At 36.4% G+C, this 20,843-nt stretch overlaps 1 protein-coding gene across 1 annotated transcript in view; it reads right to left on the reverse strand.

The window, feature by feature from the left end:
- Nucleotides 1-20,843, reverse strand: part of TMLHE (trimethyllysine hydroxylase, epsilon) — an 82,386-nt gene that overhangs the window by 45,817 nt on the left and 15,726 nt on the right. The window contains 2 exon segments of the mRNA XM_057495822.1: nucleotides 6,022-6,198; nucleotides 19,298-19,479. Coding sequence (XP_057351805.1) covers nucleotides 6,022-6,198; nucleotides 19,298-19,478 — 358 coding nt within the window. The 5' untranslated portion in view covers nucleotide 19,479.

The following is a 20,843-nucleotide window of genomic DNA, read 5'->3' on the forward strand; positions in this document are numbered from 1 at the left end:
CCCTTCTGTTCCAGTACATTAAATATTTCTTGCCACTCCCTTCTGGCCTGTAAAGTTTCTGCTGAGAAGTCTGCTGATAGCCTGATGGGGTTTCCCTTGTAAATAATTTTTTTTCTCTCTTTGGTTGTTTTCAATACTCTTTCCTTATCCTCAATCTTTGCCATTTTAATTATTATATGTCTTGTTGTCTTCCTGGGGTTCCTTTTGTTAGGGGCTCTCTGTGCTTCCATGACCTCAATGTCTATTTCCTTCCCCAGATTGGGGAAGTTTTCAACAATTATTTCCTCAAAGAGACTTTCTATCCCTTTGTCTCCCTCTTCTCCTTCTGGTACCCCTATTATCCAAATATTGTTTTGTTTGGATTGGTCTCACAGCTCTCTCATCCTTTCATTCCTAGGAATTCTTTTTTCTCTCTGTTCCTCACCTTCACTGTATGCCTGTTCTCTGATTTCCATCTCATTGATTGTCTCCTCTACTTGCAGAAATCTCTTATTCATTCCCTCCATTGTATATTTCTTTTCAGTTGCTGTATTCTTCAACTCTTAATGGCTCTTCTTCAGCTCTTGTATCTCTTTGTTGAAGTCCTCCCTGAGATCAATAATTTTCTGAAGATCAGTGATTATATTTATGGCTGTTACCTTGAAATCTTTATCAACATTGCTGATCTACGTTTCATTTAGCCCTCTTTCTGGTGTCTTATCCTATAGTTTTGTTTGGAACATATTTTTCTGCCTACTCATTTTGTCAGGGTTTCTGTGTTTCTTCCTTTGTATTAGATGGATCTGCTGTTTCCTGGTCTAGAGAGTAGTGACTTTATGAAGAAGGTGTTCTGTGGTGCCCAGAAGCTCAAGACTGTTTGCTCTCCAGTGCCTGGTTCTCCTTTGCTGTGGAGCCCCATTTGCAGCTGGTGGCTAATGGGCAGGGCCACCCTTCTGTCTGCTGGCAGTAGTCTCAGTCTTCTGCAGTTGTCAGTTTGTCTCAGCTGGCCCTTTGTGTTCAGAGCAGTGGTTTCTGCTGAGATAATTGTGGGCAGGGCTACCCTCTGCTGGCCCTGTGTGATGGCAGGGCTGGAGGGTTAGTGGGGTTAGGTGTGGCAGTTGCACAGCTGTAGGGCAGGGCAGGGTGCTGCAGCAGTGAGTCATTTGGGTTCCCCCAGGCTGTGGCCAAGCACACAGCACTGGGCTTGGCCATCTGCAGGGAGAAAGGAGCTCCCAGAGCTGGCTGCTACAGGCGCCTCCCAAGTTGGGCTGAAGTGGAGCTGAGAAAGCTGGGAGAGTCTCCTTCTGTATGCCAGGCAGAAAAGTCTGATGCTGCTTCTGGGCTGAGTGGGTTGGCTGGCAGGTGTGCAGGAAGGAGCTGTGGGGCTGTATTGCCAGTGAAGGGGATGGAGTGTCTGGTGTTCCTGAGAGTTTCCAACCTGTTGGGCCAAGGGAGGGCTGGGGAGGTATCATCCACCTGCCCTTTCTTCTGAGAGCTTTGTCCAACCCTTGCCCCTCTGGTACCCATCCCACTACTGGCAAATCTTTCAAACTGCTGCCTCTGCTTTGGGTCTCAACAAACCAGTACAGCATGCCTGTCTTCCACAAGTGGCTGAAGTCTCAACCTTCCAGAGTGTTCCAACTCTCCCTGGTGTCTAGCCCTGCTAATCACCGGAGCCTAAGGCAATGTTGGCTCATGCTCCCAGAGCAGATCTCCAGGGCCAGGTGTGCAGACTTCCTGAGTACCTATCCTCTCCCTCCCATCTGTGGGCAAGGACTTGGGAGGGGCTTGGATCCTGCTTGATCACAGCTCTGCCACTTTACCCTTTTCTGTGTTGTCTTCTCTTCTTTACCAGGTGTAGATGGTCTGTTCTGCAGTCTTCAGGTCATTTTCAGGGTTAGTTGTATTTGCTGCAGTTGTTTCCTTGGTGTGTTTGTGGGAAGAGGTTTCCACCTTGCCTTCCTAGTCTGCCATCTTTTTTCTCTCCAAAAAATGTCTTGATTAACATAACCAAATTACCTTATAGAAAGTCTACCAATTTTCATTCCCTCCAACAACATATGCATGTCCATCAAAACTGAGTATTCTTATTTTAAAATATACTCTTCTAATTTAATAAGTAAAATATATTTAATAAGTAAATTTTAATTTATTATCTTAATAATAAAGCTAGTACAAACATTTGTTAGACATCTATTTTTTTTTAATGCACAGGTTACCAAACTATAGCCCATGGGTCAAACCTGTGTGGGACTTGTTTTTGTAATACCTGTTTTGGTATTATGTATGCCCATTTGGTTAGATTTTGTCTATGGCTGCTTTCACCCTACTACTGAAGAACTGAATAGTTGAATAGTTGTGACAGAGACTCTATAGCCAACAAAGCCCACAAATCTTTACTATCTGGTCCGAATGTTTGCTGACTCATGCTTTAATGATCTATCTGTTTACTTCTTCACATTTTTCTATTGAAATACTAGTGCTTTTCTTAGAAAATGGCATTAGCACTTTATATATTAATGTTTTTTAGTCTTTGTCCTATATTTTGAAAGTATTCTGTGAAGGCAGTTATTTTTTAATATAAATTTATATGGCCTTTTTTTTAGAGAAATTGTAGTCAAATGTATTGATGCTAAATACTTCTGTTGCAAATAATATTTCTTTTGAAATAATTATAGATTCACAGGAAGTTGCAGAGAAATGCATATTGCACTGTGGTCGTGCAAGATGCTAACATTGGGGAAGGCTCAAGGAAAGGCGCAAGCACAACCACAATACAATGTCAGAAACAAGACAGTGGCATTGGCAAAATCCACAGAACTTATTCAGATTTCACTAGTTATACATATACTCATTTGTGTGTGTGTAGCTCTATGCAGTGTTGTTACATGTGCACCTTTGTGTAACTACTAGTACAGTCAATATACTCAATTGTACTATCAGCACAAGATTCCCTCATATTACCTCTTTATAGCCACACCCACTCCTCCTCTTATCTATAACTCTTGGCAACTTCTAATCTCTTCTCTATTTTTATAACCATGTTATTTTATGAATGTTATATAAATGGAATCATGCAGATTTACCTTTTTCCTTCAGCATAATTCCTTTGAGGTTTTACCAAATTGTCGTGTGTGTCAATAGTTCATTGTTTTTTATTGCTGAGTAGTGTTCCATTATATGGATGGTTTGTTTAACCATTTACCCTTTCAAGGTCATTTGGGTAATTTCCAGGTCTTGGCTACTACAAATAAGGCTACTGTGAACATTTATGTATAGGTTCTTATGTGAATATAAGTCTTCATTGCTCTGGGATAAATGCCCAGAAATGCAATTGCTGGGTTGTATAGCTTTTTCAGAAACTGACAATCTGTTTTCCAGAGTTGCTGTACCATTTTACATTCCCACCAGCAATGTACAATTGATAGAATTACTCTACCTTTTATAGCATTTCATGTTGTCATTATTTGTTATTTTAGTCATTCTGCTAGGTACACAGTGAAATTTCATTGTGATATTAACCTTCATTTCTCTAATGACTAATGATACTAAGCATATTTACATGTGTTTATTTTCCATTTGCATATCCTATTCAGCGAAAATGTCTGTGTGTATCTTTTATTGATTTTCTAATTGGATTGTTTGTTGTTCTATGTTGAGTTTTGAGAGTCCAGTCCTAGTCCAAGTCAGGATTTAGTTCTAGGTCCAGAAGATGTTTTCCTATGTTCTTTCCTGGAAGTTTTATAGTTTTATGTTTTACATTTAAGTTGAGGATTTATTTTGAGTTAATTTTTATATAAGGTGTGAGACGTAGGTTAAGGTTCTATTTTTTTTCCTATACATGTCCAATTGCTCCAGCACCATTTTTTGATATACTATTCTTCCTCCATTGAATGGCATGTGCCTTTCCACTTAAATTTTAGAATAAGCTTGTTCATATCTACAAAAACATCTTGCTGAGATTTTGATAGGAATTGCATTAAAATTATATATCTTGGGAGAGATTTGATATCTTTATATGTTGAATCTACCAGTCTATGAACATGATTTGCCTCTGTAAGTACTTAGGTCTTGATTTTTTTCATTAGCATTTTATAATTTTCATCATACAGATCCTGTACATACTTTGTTAGATTTATACCTAAGTATTTAACTTTCTTAGAATCAATTGTAGATAGGCATTTTTCATTTGGTTTCTGCATGTTCATTGTAAGTATATAGAAATGCAACTAATTTTTGTGTGTTGACCTTGTGTCCTTCAACATTTTAAACTCACTTATTAGTTCCAGGAGCTTTATTGCAGGTTATTTTGGATAGTTGATATAATCATGTATCTGCAAATAAAGAGTTTTATTTCTTGATTTCTAAAATGCATGCATTTTATTTACTTTTCTTAGCTTACTGTAATGACTAGAATTTCCAGAGTTGTGTTAAATAACTGTGGTGAGAGTAGACATCCTTGCCATGTTCCACATCCCAGAGGGAAAGTGTTCAGTGTCATCATTAAGTATGACGATAGCTGAAAAGGTACTCAACATGACTAATCATCAGGGAGGAAATGTAAATCAAAACCACAATATCATCTTACAATTTTTAGGATGGCTATTATCAAAAAGACAAAGATAAACAAGTGCTGGCAAGGATGTGGAGGAAAGGAAATCCTTGTGCACTATTAGTGGGGATGAAAATTGGTACACCTACAATGGAAAACAGTATGGAGGTTCCTCAAAAAATTAAAAAAAGAAATACCACATGATCCACCAAATATAATCCTGTTCGTCCAAAGAAGAAGAAAACACTAACTCAAAATGATATCTGCACCCCCATGTTCACTGCAGCATTATTTACAATAGCCAAGATATGGAAGCAACCTGAGTATCTACTGATAGAAGAATGGATAAAGAAGAGGTGGTACATATACACAGTAGAATATTATTCAGCCATAAAAAAGGAAATCCTGCTATTTGCAGCAACATGGATGAAGCTTGAGGCCATTATGCTAAGTGAAATAAGTCAGAGAAACCATATGATTTCACTTGTATGTAGAATCTAAAAAAAAAGAACTCATAGAAACAGAGTAGATCAGTGGTTGCTAGGGGCTGGGTATTGGGGGAAATGGGTGATGGAGGTCAAAGGGTACAAACTTACAGTTATAAAAAAGGTAAGTTGTGGAGATTTAATGCACAGTATGGTGACTATAGTTAATAATATTGTATTATATACTTGAAAGTTGGTAAGAGAGTACATCTGAAGTGCTCTCCCCACATACACACATGGGAAATGATGGATGTGTTAACTGAGCTTATTTTGGTAACAATTTCACAACGTATACAGATATCAAGTAATCACACTGTATACCTTAAACTTACACAATGTTATATGTGAAATATATCTCCATAAAGCTGAAAAAATAATTTTAAAATGTATGATGTTAGCTGTGGATTACTGTTTGAAGAAGTCACCAAAAAAGATGACCTGTGAGCTGAGCCTCAGCACTCAGAGGCTCCTCCCCACCTTCACGTATCCTGGGAACCTGGGTTCTGCCTGCCTTCCCCACTCCCAGAGGCTGACCAAAGGAAACAGCCTTGAGATAGTGATGTAACATTAAGACCATTTGTGAAATATATGTGACTAAATCCAGCTAAGGCTTCTGTATAAACTTTTAAGGTTTGGCTGGTGGTTGTGGAGATCTGTTGCTCTTACGGCCATCCAAGACAAGCCATGTAAGTTCCCTTGTTTATTAAACATGCCACCTACCAATCTGGAGTGGCTCGCCTCTTTCTTTGGTCTCTCCCCAACCTCTGAGTGTCAGTGCAGGTTTCAGATCATACCTGGGAAGCTCTTGAGGAGCCTGTAAACCAATAACTACAGCAATTTTATTTAAAGAGAAAAATAAAAGGCTCAAAAAATACATGCTTCTAAACAGAGGAAAAAGGAGAAGTAACTAAAAAATATCCTATTTTGGAAAGGGGCAAACCATTCTTTTGCAAATTGTTCTTTAGAAGAGTACCCCAAAGAAGACCAAATCTCCTGTCCACTCACAAGTGAAAAAGAGTGTGGTCTCATCCAGACGAATGGTCCTTGGCTTGATACCTAAATCCACACTGGCAGTGTCCAGGCTGCGCTGGTGAGTCTTAGAGTTGTAGCAAGATGCTGAGCGGCAGTGGTCTCGAAGCCAAACATAATCAAAGCGCATCACGGTGTTAGCATACTGCAATTCTAGGGAAAGGATCAATTACTTTTTAGTATTTAGTATATTATTTCTTTTATAATAAATATAATATATAATATATGATATATTTATTTAGGAAAACTTAAAAAAATCATTAGCCAGAAAACTTTCTTCAAAAAGTCTTCCACCAAGAAACAAGGAGACACTAGATATAGCACTTCAATGATTAAAAGTGTGATGTTGGCATAGGAATAGGCAGATAAAACAATAAAAGAGTAGAAAAAGCCCAAAAATACACCTGAATGCATATAGTAATTTGGTATGTAATAAACTGGCAGCTATAATCACTGGGGAAAATATGAATTTTTAAAATAAACGGTGTTGGGACTAGATAGCCACTTGGAAAAAGATAAAATTGGGTTCATACCTCATAGTGTCACCAGGTCTCCAACATAAACTCAAAGTAGATCAGAGTTCTAAGTCTGGAAAATGAAACCATTCAAGTATATGAAAAGGAAACATAGGTGGAGAGAGGATATAAAGGGGTTCCTTGTACTATTCTTGAAACTTCTATTAGTTTGAAGTTATAACAAAATCAGAAGCTACCAAAAGATCAAACACTTTCCTATACACTAGGTTACTCATTTAGAAAAAGTAAATAAAAATGAGATCAAATTTATAGAGGAATGAAAGCTATAATGTGTCTGGGTATAAACAAAAACGTGGAAGACTATTACAGAGAAATCTATAACTATCCTGAAGGACTAGAAGGGAACCTGAATGAAAAAATATGCTCACAGCTGGACAGATTCAATAATGAATGAAAAGATAAAAATTCTCCCACAAATCAATACACAAAATTTCATGTACTTCCAATCCAAATCCCAGTAGAAATTTTCATGAACTGGGCAGGTAATTCCAAAATTCATATTTAGAATTAGTAGAGTTACAGTTTTTAAAAAGAAGAAAGGCATCTGGGAGGGAACTGTTTTACCAGATATAAAAACAAAACTATAGTGACTTAAAAAGTATGGTATTCATTCTGAGTAGATGAACAGATCAAGCGAATCATATGAACAAATCAAGGGATTCACACCATTCAAAACAGTAAATTACTGATAGATTAAAATATAAAACAGACTATATGTTGATGTTGAAGTAGGAAACGCTGTTGTAATATAACACAAAAAGCATAAAAGATAAATTTGTCTAAATGAAAATAAAAACTTTGTTCTGCAAATACAAGAAACAGTTAAAAAACAGTTTTAACATAAAAAGATTAATACCCAGCACACAGAAAATAAATCCCTGTGATCATTAAGATAAAAACTCAACAGAAAAATGAGTGAAGATATCCAGAAATGATCAGTAAACACATGAACGCTCCCACCCTACCAACCTTACTATTAATCAGAGGAATGTATATTAAGATACCATTCTTAATCCATCAGAATGACATTTTTAAAGTTTGATTAAAGCAAGTGTTTCACAAGATGTGGGTAAATGCATACTCTCAAACATTGGTAGTGGGAATGAATATAAAACATTTGTGAAGCCACACTGGATGGCAGTCAGGAAGTTTTTTTAAACGTGTATTTATTACTTGACCTAGAAATTCATCTCTCAGTATTTACTTTATAGAAACTGTCACACATGTGGAGGTGCACATAAATATATTCATAATAGTGTTGTATATAATAGAAAAAAGTTAGAAAATAAGACTAAATGTCTATCAGTGGGGGAAGTAGAGAAATAGCTGAATAAACTGTGGTATATCTACATGATAAGATACTAAGGAACAGTTTTTAAAAAATGCAGTATACCTGTACTCTTCAAATTGACTTTGCCTGGTATTATTCTCACTTTAAAGTCAAGGAAACTAAAGCTTAGAGATGTTAAATAACTTTGCAAGATCATATAATCATGAGGTGATGGAGCTAGGACATGAACTCAAGTTGTCCAACCCCAAAGCCCACTACACTGTTGTTTCTCAAAGTGCAGCCTTGGGAATTTCTGAAGGTGAGAATTCTAGAAAGGCAGAATAAAGAGTTTGGCAAATCCTCTCCCTCAATAACAATGATAAAACTGAATAAAATTATCAAAAACAATCATTTTAGGACTCTGGAAATTGATCAAAGGCATACAACAAATTAAGAAGCATTTGTTCAAGAAAAATTGCTGAACCTTGGGAAAGAACAGTGGGGATATGTGTGTTTTAGCTTGGGGTGCTCATGCTTCCTACCTCCCCCCATCTCCTGCACCAGCCCTATCAATAGTAGTTCTATCAAGAAAAGCATCAGCTTTGCTGCTGAAAGGGACTAAGTCAATTTGCAGCACAGCGCAAAAAACTCCATGTCTCTGGGCATTGAAAACAATCAGGGAAGGCATACGGGTTGGGGTAAGCAACAGACTAGACCAGCCAGAAATCTAACAGACCAGACCTTGGTGTTTGGTAAGGCTGTACACACACGCAGAGCGGTGTGCATACTCAGGACTGGAAAAGGCACTAGTTATCTCCATGTTCTGGAAGAATGTGGGGTCTTGTGGAGGCACAAAGAAGACGTTTGAATAATGGCACAAAGTAAAAACCTGGGCAGACTTATAAACAGCTTAAAATCAAATGTGTCCACCAATCCAAACATAGATCCATTGGCAAAGTGTGGAAGCCTTACTGGCTTGTGGTTTTTAAGCATAACCTCTGACCAACTGTTGGCTGGCCACTAAGCTAATCCAAGGTTTCTCAACCTTGGCACTATGGACAATTAGGGTGAGATAAATTTTTTGTTGCAAGTCATGTACATTTTATGGTGCTTAGGAGCATCCCTACTTGACACACACATGATGCCAGAAGCATCCTCCTCCAGACATTGCCAAATGTCGCCTGGGGGGCAAAATTTCCCCCAGTTGAAAACCACTGAGCTATGCTGATTCCAACGTGATACTTAGGAATCCACAGTTAAAAACAAAAAGTAAAAATAGAACCTTACCAGCAATATCAGTGGCTACATATTGAAGGGGAGACAGATTTCCACAAACTTACTCCAGGAGTCAGTAAACAAACACACAAAAATACAGCAACAATCTCCCTGGGGAAGTCAGATATCAGTTTCCAAACTATCTAAAATGCCCAGGTTTTCAACAAAAAAAATCATGAGACATGTATAGAAACAGAAAAGTGTTTCCCATCCTTGGGTTTATAGGAGAGAAGCAGAGTGGACCAGTATCGCATCATCTCCATGTACCTATATAATCTAGTTATGAGTTAACAGTTGGTTTACGTGGAGTCATTTTGTATGACATTCATGCTTTATAAAAGCATCTGTGCCTTCAAGGCATATACCAATTGAATGCTTAAAAATACAGATTTCTGAAGTTAGTTGGAAGTCTCTGATATAACAACTGCTGATACTGTGGAATGGGGCTATTTATTTGGTGGTCACCTAAAGTTGGAGTTCGTGACCTAGGATCAATTGTGTGTGTGTGTGTGAGTGTGAGTAACCCTGCATTTTTCAACACAGAGGATCCATAGTTTTCAACAGAATTTCTTTGGGATCCATAACCTAAAAATATTGAGAATCATGACCTTGAAGTGATAAAAGTGATTAAGTACCACCAACCCTCATTCAGATTGCTCTCTCCCTCTGCCATATTTCTCTGGCAAAGCCCCAACCCTCACAAACTCAAGTCTCCACCTCCTCTGGCCCTGCAGCCAAGTAGCTGAACATTGCCAGAGAAAATTTTTCAAACTGCATTAGCTACTTTCATTTTAAAATCACCAAAAATCTCAAATGAGTATTCAACACTGCCAAACAATTCTTGCATAATTTCTTAGTAAAATCACTCTCTCCAAGGATATTTCACACTGTTACCTTGTGTCCTCAAACTGCCAACACCTCTGCCTTCCCACTCCCAACTGATGACAGTTTATTCCTTCAAAGAGAATATGGAAACAATTAGAAGAGAATCTCCATAAATTCATGCTCCACATCCACACACTTACCCACATCTGTACCCATATGTTCTACTTTCTTTCCTGTTACTATGGCTGAAATATCTGTGCTCTTAAGAAAGGCCAACACTTCCATTAATGACTTAGATCCTCTCTCTTTTCTCCTAGCCAGGTACTACACTTCTGAAATTGATCCATCCCCCTCTTTTGCAACATCAAATTTTCCCTCCTTATTCCATCATTCTTATCAGCAAACATGTTGTAACATCTCTCATCTTAAAACAGTATTGCCCTTCACTCTATGTACCCCTCTCATTACCACCCCATCTCATTTATATTACTCTTCATAGTGAAACTTACAGCTTGAAGTTTCCATTATCTTCTCCAATTCCCTGTCTTAATAAACTTGTTTAAATTTTTAGAATGGCTTTAGATCTACAGAAGAGTTGCAAATACAATGAGTTCCCATATGGCCCTCATCCAGTTTCCCCTATTAATTTCTTACATTATAATTTACATTAGTCACAACTAACAAATATTGATGCATTATTTATTGATCAAATCCCATACTTTTATTTGAATTTTATTAATTTTCCATAATGCCCTTTTTCTGTTCCAGGATCCCATCCAGGTCCCACATTACTTTCAGTCCCAGGATCCTCTGGGCTGTGACTTTCCTTGTTTTTGATGACCTTGACTGTTTTCAGAGGTACTGGCCAGGCATTTTTGTTAGAATGTTCCCCAATTTGGGTTTGTCTGATGCTTTCCTCAGAACTACGGAGTTAAGACCCACCTCTATAGTGGGGGTTAGGGGGATATCATATAAAGTATTTGGAATTTGGAAGATTCGTCTCATTCTCTCCATTTATTCATTTGTTAAATCATTTATTTATATCAGCATGGACTCATGGATATTTATTTTGTACTTTAGGTTATAACCTGATACTATGTTATTCAGTTTCTTGCTCAAATTGTTCCAGCTTTGGCCATTGGAAACTCTTTAACATTGTCTCATCCTTTTTTGGGGAGGGGGATATGGGGGACTTCCTTACTTTCTGGCACTTCAAGATTCTCCTGGCTCATCTAGTATTTTCCCTGACCCAGCCCTAGAATCATCCATTTCTCTCAGGAGTCCTCGGTTCCTTTTATTGCAGAGTAGTTTCAGAAACCAAGATCTGGTCACTGAGTATGCTCATTGCTACTGGGTGTCATTACTTCTAGGCCTTCTCAGTGGACAGGGCTAGGAAATATACTAATCCATGTGTAAAACATTTATATAATTATTTCCCCATGTATCCATCGGTATCTGTATTAAGCTAAACATGAGTTCATAATAATGTCTCCAACTGTAATCCAGTACTACATGATTCATTCTAGCATTCCCTCTATGCTTATTTGTTAACCTAGCTCCCACCATCTGCTATGCTCTTACATATTCACTCCCAGTACACATATATAGCAGTTCCAGAATTGTAAATCTGTACCCATGTAACAAACAACTTTACCAATTAGAGTGTAGTGTTTATATAGTTCCTTGTTTATAGCCTTAAGGTTTCCAGTCAAAACATTCTTTCCAATGTTATTTATGCCACCGCCTTCACCATTCCCTTCAATGGATTATGTTACATGTTTGTAATAGTCAGATTTGTCACAGGCTGAATTTCATCCTAGTAACTTACTTTCTGGTTGAACTTTTTTAAATGTGTATACATTTTCACTTTTTGCTGTAAGGTTCTATGGAGTTTTTTTCAAATGAAGAGCCATTGCCACTATATTTAAGATTCATGTTGTCTGAATTAATAGATCCCTTTTTATTGCTGAATAATATTCCATTGTATGGATGTACTACAGTTTATATATTAATTAACCTTATCAAAGGATATCTTTGTCACTTTCCATTTTTGATGATTAGAAATAAAGCTGTGATTCATGTGTGGGTTTTTGCTGTGGACAGAGTTACAAATCAGTTGGGTAAATACCTAGGACGGCAATGGCTGACAAGTCCATGTCTAACTTTATAAGAAATTGCCAAAATGTCTTTGAGTGGCTGTGCCATTTTTTGCATTATCACCAGCAATGAATAGTAGTTTCTGCTGCTCTGCATCCTTGCTAGCATTTAGTATTGTCAGCTTTTTTGGATTTTAGTCATTCTGATAGATGTGTGTGTAATGGTACCTCATTGTGGCTTTAATTTGCATTTGCTTAATGAAAATGATGTTGAGCATCTTTCCATATGTTTATTTGCCATACTTATATCTTCCTTGGTGAACTGTCTCTTCAGATCTTTCCACGCTTTCAAAAATTGGGTTGTTTCCTTTTTGTTAAATTTTAAGAGGTCTTTATATATTTTTCATACAACTCTTTTCTCAGATATATGGTTTGCAAGTAGATTTTCCAACTCTATGCCTCTTCATTTTATTCTTTCAACAATGTATGTCACAGAGAAAAAACTTTGAATTTTTATACCATTCTATTTGTCATTTTTTCCTTTATGGATTTTGCTTTTGAAGTTGTATCTAAGAACTTTTTGCTTAACCTAAGGTAAACAATTTCTCCTGTTTGCATTTTATATTTAGGCCTGTGATCACCTTTGAGTTAATTTTTTTTACTTTGTTTTTTTATTGAAGTTTGGTTGATATATAATTTTATATTAGTTTCAAGTATACAATGCAGTTGTTCACATTACCCACGTTATTAAATCCTCACCCCAACTAGTGCAGTTACTATCTGTTAACATAGGAAGATGTTACAGAATTATTGGCTATATTCTCCGTGCTCTACTTCCATCCTTGTGACCAGCTTGTATTATGATTGAGATTTTGTGCCTTTTTATCCCTCTTACATACCCCAAACCCTCCCCCATGGTAACCTCCAGTCACTTCTCAGTGTCTCTGAGTCTACTGCTATTTTGTTCATTTTGTTTTTGATTCCACAAATAAGTGAAATCATATGGTATTTGTCTTTCTCCACCTGGCTTATTTCACTGAGCAGAATACCCTCTGGTCCATCCATGTTGTTCCAATTATCGGGATTTCTTTCTTATTTATGGTTGAGTAATATCCCATTGTGTATATGTACCACATCTTCTTTATCCATTCAGCTATTGATGGATGCTTTGGTTGCTTCTATAGCTTGGCTACTGTAAGTAATGCAGCAATAAATGAAGGGGTGCAAATATCTTTTCAAATCAGTGATTTTTGTTTTCTTTGGTAAATTCCTAGAAGTGGAATTATTGGGTCATATGGCATTTCTATTTTTAGTTTTTTGAGGAACCTCCATACTGCTTTCCAAGGTGGCTGCACCAACTGTGAGTTAATTTTTACACAAAATATGAAGTAGGCATCAAGGTTTTGTTTTGTTTTGTTGTATACTGGATATCTGATTGTTCTAGCACCAGTTATTCGAAAAAATGATCCTTTCTGGATTGAATTGACCTTTTACTTCTGTCAAAAATCAGCTGACTATATTTTTATGAGTCTGTTTCTAGGCTCTTTATTTTGTTCCATTGATCTGTATGCCACTGATCTTTTCCCTACACCACATTGTCTTGATTACTATAGCTTTACAGTAAGTCCTGAAATTAGGTTATTTGAGTCCTTTGACTATGTTTTTCTTTTTTACAAAATTGTATTGGCTATTCCAGTATGTTTGCCTGTCTACATTCACTTCATAATCAGTTTGTTGATATCTACAAAAAAAGCTTGTTAGTATTTTGAGTGTGATTTCATTGAATCTAGAGATCATATTGAGAATTCACACCTTAACAATACTGAGTCTTCTAATCCATGATCATGGAATTTCTTCCCAATTATTTAGTTCTTTCATGTCTTTTATCAGTGTTTTGTAGTCTTCTGCATACAGATTATGCATATATATATATATGTAAGTACTTAACCTAAGTACTTATTTTTTGGTTTTATTGTAAATGGCATTGTTTTCTTAATTTCAAATCCCAACGGTCAGTTGCTGTTATATAGGAAAGAATTATTTTTTTTGTATATTGGCCCTGTATTATACAACCTCATTAAACCTGTTTGTTTTTTTGTAGAATCTTTGGGGATTTCTATATAGAAAATATCATTTGTGAAAAAAGTTTAATTTACTCTTTTCCAATCTGCATGTATTTTATTTACTTTTCTTGCTTTCTTGTACTAGTTAGGATTTCCAGAACAATGTTGAATAAGAGTGGTGAGAAAAGGAGATCCTTGTCTTGTTTCTTATCTTCAGAGAGAAGCATTCAGTTTCTTGACATGCATACCTTTTATTGGGTTAAGTAAGTCCTTCCTATTTCTAATTCTTTGAGATTTTTAAAAATAATAAATGGGTATTGAATTCTGGTAAATTTTTCTGAACCTAATGAGATGATAATATGGTGTTTCTTAAGTCTGTTCATATAGTGAATTATATAGATTGGGTTTTTAATGTTGACAGAGCTTTGTATACCTGAGATGAACTCTACCTGGTTTTGATGTATTTATTCTTTTTATATATCATTGGATTCAATTTGTTAATATTCTGGCAAGGATTTTCAAGTCTATGTTCATGTAATACTCATCTGTAGTTTTCTTTCTTTTACTGTCTTTGTCTAGATTTGGTATTAGGGTAAGAATGACCTCATAAAATAAGTTGGGAAGTGTTCCTGTTCTATTTTCTGGAAGAGAATGTGTAGGATTGGTAATACTTCTTTCTTAAATGTTTGGTAGAATTCATGAATAAAACTATCTTGGCCAGGTGTTTTCTTCTTTGAAAAATTTTTTACTATTAGTTCTACCTCTTTAACAGATATGGTGCTTTTCAAGTTATTAATTTTTTTCTTGAGTAAGTTTTGATAGTTTGTATTTGTTTTGGTGTGCTCCAGCTGCTATAACAGAATACCATGGACTGGATGGCTTAAACAATGGACATTTATTTTCTCACAGTTCTGAGGGTAGAAGTCTAAGATCAAAGTGCCAGTCAATTGAGTTCCTGGTGAGAGCTCTCCTCCTGATTTGTAGATGGCTGCCTTAATATGTATGAGAGAGGGTTGGTGAGAGAAGGAATGAGAGAAAGAGACCACTGGTGTCTCTTCCTCTTTTTTTTTATTATGGTATCATTAATATACAATCACATGAGCAACACTGTGGTTACTAGATTCCCCTCATTATCAAGACCCCCCCCACATCCCCATTACAGTCACTTTCCATCAGGGTAGTAAAATGCTATAGAATCATTACTTGTCTTCTCTGTGCTATACTGCCTTTCCCATGTCCCCCCCACCTACATTATGTGTGCTAATCATAATGCCCCATTTTCCCTCTTATTCCTCCCTTTCCCACCCATCCTCCCCAGTCCCTTTCCCTTTGGTAACTGTTAGTCCATTCTTGGGTTATGTGACTCTGCTGCTCTTTTGTTCCTTCAGTTTTTGTTTTGTTGTTATACTCCACATATGAGTGAAATCATTTGGTACTTGTCTTTCTCTGCCTGGCTTATTTCACTGAGCATAATACCCTCCAGCTCCATCCATGTCGTTGCAAATGGTAGGATTTGTTTTCTTCTTATGGCTGAATAGTATTCCATTGTGTATATGTGCCACCTCTTCTTTATCCATTCATCTACTGATGGACACTTAGGTTGCTTCCATTTCTTGGCCATTGTGAATAGTGCTGTGATAAACATAGGGGTGCATCTGTCTTTTTCAAACTGGGCTGCTGCATTCTTAGGGTAAATTCCTAGGAGTGGAATTCCTGGGTCAAATGGTATTTCTATTTTGAGTTTTTTGAGGAACCTCCATACTGCTTTCCACAATGGTTGAACTAGCTTACATTCCCACCAGCACTGTAGAAGGCTCTTCCTCTTTTATAAGGACACCAGTTCAATCAGTTTGGGGATCCACTCTCATGATCTCATTTAACCCTAATCAGCTCTTTTAAGACCCTATCTCCCATATAGTCATGTGGGAGGTTAGGGCTTCAACATACAAATTTTGGAGAGGACAAAATTCAGTCCATAGTAGTATGTTTCTAGGAATTGGTGCAACTTATCTAAATTATCAAATTTATGGGCATACAATTGTTTGTAGTATTACTCTTATTGTCCTTTTAGTGTCCGTAGGATCAGTGGTAAAAAATCTTGATATTGGCAATTTATTTTTTTCCTGTCTTTCCTTGGTTACTCTGGCTACAGGTATATCCATTTTTAAAGATGAGATTAACATTTATGATTTTAGTTTTAAAATTTTTAGTTGAAGTATAGTTGACATATTGTATTATTTTCAAGTGTAACACATAGTGATTTGACAATTATGTACATTACAAAATGTTCACCATGATAAGTGTAGTTACCATCTGTCACCATACTGAATTACTACAATATTATTGATTATATTTCCTATTCTGTACTTTTCATCCCCATGACTTATTTATTTTATAACTGGAAGTTTGTACCACTTAATTCCATTTGCTGATATTTTCAAATAAACAGCTTTTGGTTTAATTGATTTTTTTGTTTTTCCCCTCTGTTTTCAATGTCATTGATTTCTGCTCGAATTTGTATCATTTCTTTCCTTTTGCTTGTTCCAGGTTTATTTCTTCTCTAATTTCCTAATTTAGTAGTACAGGTTATTGATTTTAGACGTTTCTTCATTTCTAATGTATTCATTTATTTATTGCCATACACTTCCCTCCAATCACTATTGTAGCTGCAGTTGTATATACATTTTAATTGAGTTCAAAATATTTTAAAATTTCCTTGAGATTTCTTAAGAAAAGACTTCTTAAGTACATAGCTTAATTTCCAAATGTTTGGGACTTAAAAAAATTTTTAGTTGATTCCATTATGATCAGAGTACATACTCTATGGTTTTAGATTTTAAATATGTTGAGCTTTGTTTTATGGCCCAAAATGTGGATGCTTCGTTTATACTTCATAACAATGTGTAGTTCACTGTGGTTGGATAGGTTATTCTATAAATGTCATTTAGGTCAAGTTGGTTGATAGTGCTATTCAGGTTATTTGTATTCTTACTGATTTCTACCTACTTAATCTATCAATTACTGAGAGAAATGTATTAAAATCTCCAACTAAAATTATGGATTTGTTTATTTCTATGTATAATTCTATCAGTTTGTGCTACAGTTTTAGGATTTGAGACAAAGGCGCAGAGTTCCCATATATCCCCTGCCACTACACCATCCCTTAACTTTTAAATCTAAGTCTTAACATTTTAAACTTTCATTCTTATAGACAACATATACTTAATCTTTTTTTCTTTTTCCTTTTTGATTGTAATTTTCTTTACTTTATAAAATTTTTTACATTGGGGTACATATGATAAAATGTACAAATCTTAGTGTATAGCTTGATGAATTTTGACATGTGTATACACTCACGTAACCATTGCCCAGATCAAGATAGCAAACATTATCACTTATCCCCCTTCACCTATTTCACCCATTCCCTGGGTCCCTCCCCTATGGCAACCACTAGTCTGTTCTCTGTGTTTATCTGTTCATGTTTTGTTTGTGACATTCCACAAATAAGTGAAATTATACAGCATTTGTCTTTTCCTGTCTGACTTATTTCACTTAACACAATACCCTCTAGGTCCATCCACGGTATCACAAATGGCAGGATTCTGACCTGTCTGTACGTTCACTGATTTTTTCCTTGGATGTGTCAAGTCTGCTGATGAACCAAACAAAGTCATTATTCATTTCTGTTTCTGTGATTTATTTGTCAGATTGTTTTATTTCTTGTATTTTCCCTCACATTGCTATCCATCTGGTCCTTCATTTTGTCTACCTTTTCCATTAGAGTTCTTAAGTTATTAAACATAATTATTTTGAATTTCAACACCCATGTCATATGTGAATCTAGTTCTGATGGTACTTTGTCACTTAAAATTTTGTTACTTCTTACCTTTTATCATGTTTTGTAACTGTGTTGTTGAAAGCAAGACATGTATAGAGTACCAGATACTGAGTTAAACAGGACTTCAAGGTGACTATTTATATCAATCTGGTCATTAGTTAGACTATACCTGATATTTGTTTTCTCTATAGATACCAGAGGCATCAAATTCTTCTAGTGATCTTGTTTTTGTTTCCCCTCTTGGCCTTGGCCCTTCCCTTTGTGCTGCACCTTAGAAACGGTCTGTCTCTTGCAGCTCTCCCAGTTGTAATCCACTGTTATTTTAACTGGAGGTTTATTAGTTGGTTGTGGTGTTGGTGGGGAGCAGGGCATTCTCTAATCTTTGGATTAAATCTCAGTCTTTGGACTACACAGTGGGCCTGTGTATTGTGAGTCACAATTGTTTTTGTCCCTTTCCAGGGTGTCGCTGGTTGACTGTTTCTCAAAAAGATATGCTGATGTGCCAGGCCTTAGAACCTGTGAAAGAGATGCTATTTGGAAGTAGGATATTTGGAGATAATCAAGAAAAGATATGAAGTCATACTGGAATAGGGTGGTCCCTAAATCTAATAATTTTATAATTTCTGACTTATAAGGAGAGAGAGATTTGAAGACACAGAGGAGACACAGGGAAGAAAGCCATGTGATGAGGGAGGCAGAGAGTGGAGTAATGTTGCCACAACCCAAGGAATATCAAGGACCTAGAAGCAAGGAAGAATCTCCTCCCAGAGACTTCACAGGGAACACGGTCCTACAAGTGCCTTGATTTCAGACTTCTAACCCCCAGAACTATGAGAAAATAAATGTCTGTTGTTTTAAACTAGTTTGTGGCAATTTGTTACAGTAGTGCTAGGAAACTAATACACAGGGGTCAAGTTTTCTTTCCCCTTTGATACCTAACCCTTCCTTAACTGTAGCATTCCCAGTCTGTGTCTTTGAAATCCTCTCGCCTGTACATTGAGGTTTTTCTTTCTTTTTTATTTAGATGAGATAAGGAGACAGGGTTGGAGAAGGGCAGTGTTCCCTTGTCAGCATTCCATAGCTGGGATGAGCTTTTATTGTTGCCCTATATTATTTTTGTGTTTCTTGTACACTGTAGGATAATATTTTAAATAAATAGTTAGAGGTCCTTACAACTCCATGGAAAAGTATTTTCCGTCCACATAAAAAGTATCTGTCATTGCACAATAATGTAAATATATTTCACACTACTGAACTATACACTTAAAAATGATTAAGATGTTAAGTTTTATGTGATGTGTTTTTATCACAGTTAAAAATAAAGCTTTTTTTTTCTCCACGTATCTTACCAAAATGATCTTCATGTTGTTGCCAAGCACAAGTCAGAGATTTGGAGGCTGTATGGTGCCAATTGATAGCTAATGGAAATAAGCTTTTGAAATTGCACTGTTGAAGGGCCCAACATACAACTCCTCCCTTCAGCAGGTCCTGGAGCCTGCTTTGTAGGTGCGACAACTTGTGGCCCCACATCCTAGAAAATTTGACAATAAGAAGAGAAAGTTAGTACCAATATAAAAAAGCTTTTATGAGGCTATATGAGTAAGACTACAGATGTAACTATGTAAAATAATAGATTTAATTATCTCAACTACACACGATTAAACAAAGGAGAAATTCTGAAAAGTTAAGCATAAGTGTTCTATAACCACTACTTCCATTTTCTCACCAGCCACTCTCATCTAACGCCTTGCAATCTTGCGTCTACTCCACTACCTGACTGAAGTGGTTCTTTAAAATTCACTAATTTTAACTTTCCAACAACATATAAAGATTGCTTTTCAGGCTTCATCTTTCTGGACCTCTCCAATTGTGACAGTATTGATCATCCTCATCCTGACTCCTTGAAACTTTCTTTTTCACTGATTTTGTGTGATTATGGTCAACTTTCTTAAACTATCAGTGATTGTGGTTTCCTGTTTTGTAAAATAAGGATAATAATAATACTTACCTAATGGGTTTAGTGTGAGGACTAAAGTACTTGGAACTGTGTTTCTCCACAGTAAGCCCTAGATCTGACCGTCATCATCATAGTCATCATTATAATCATCATCACAGTGGTTATTGTTAGGGATAAACTATATCTGTTGGTAAAAGTACCTTAATAAACTCACTTAGAGTTCATGACTCCTTGAATGTCATGGTTTCAGAAAGATTAATAAAGCAACTTTATATGCATAAGACCTTAAAAAGAATTAATTTGTCCTGTGGAAAAAAAGAGGGAGAAAGCCATGTAACTGCAGAAAAGCTGTACGGTGCTTGATGTGAACCTTCTCAATAACTGCTTAAGGTCGCTAAACCCACAAAATGCTTATTTTGAGCAGATGCGTGCATGTGTGTGTGTGTGATGTAAGCGGATGAAGAAACTGAGATTCTTGTTGATGTGGGATGAAACGAATCACTTACAAAGGTCACAGCTAGAGCTATAACATAATTTGCTAGTGACTTTGGGAGGGTTCTGAAGTGACAGGCTAGGAAATTGAGAGCTACCTTCAAACCTATTGAGATTTCACAGGTGGAGGCAAGGAGCAGAGCACAAAGAGGCCTCTGCTGATATCTGGGTTACATTATTTTCTCCACTTCCTCATTTCAACCTCCCAACTAAAGGTATAGTCTAGGACTGAGACTGGCAAACTATGGCCTACGCTTATTTTAATATGGCCCATAAGCTAAAAATGGATTTTATATTTTTTAAGTGTTGTAAATGAAAACAAAAGAATATGAGATCAAGACCACATGTGGCCTGCAGGGCCGATAATATTTGCTATCTGGCCCTTCAGAGAAAACATTTTCCAACTCCTGGTCTAATGCTCAATCCTTAATCAAATACTCTTTTCA

Source organism: Manis pentadactyla, chromosome X (genome assembly GCF_030020395.1).
Source record: "Manis pentadactyla isolate mManPen7 chromosome X, mManPen7.hap1, whole genome shotgun sequence".
NCBI classification, from domain to species: Eukaryota; Metazoa; Chordata; class Mammalia; order Pholidota; family Manidae; genus Manis; species Manis pentadactyla.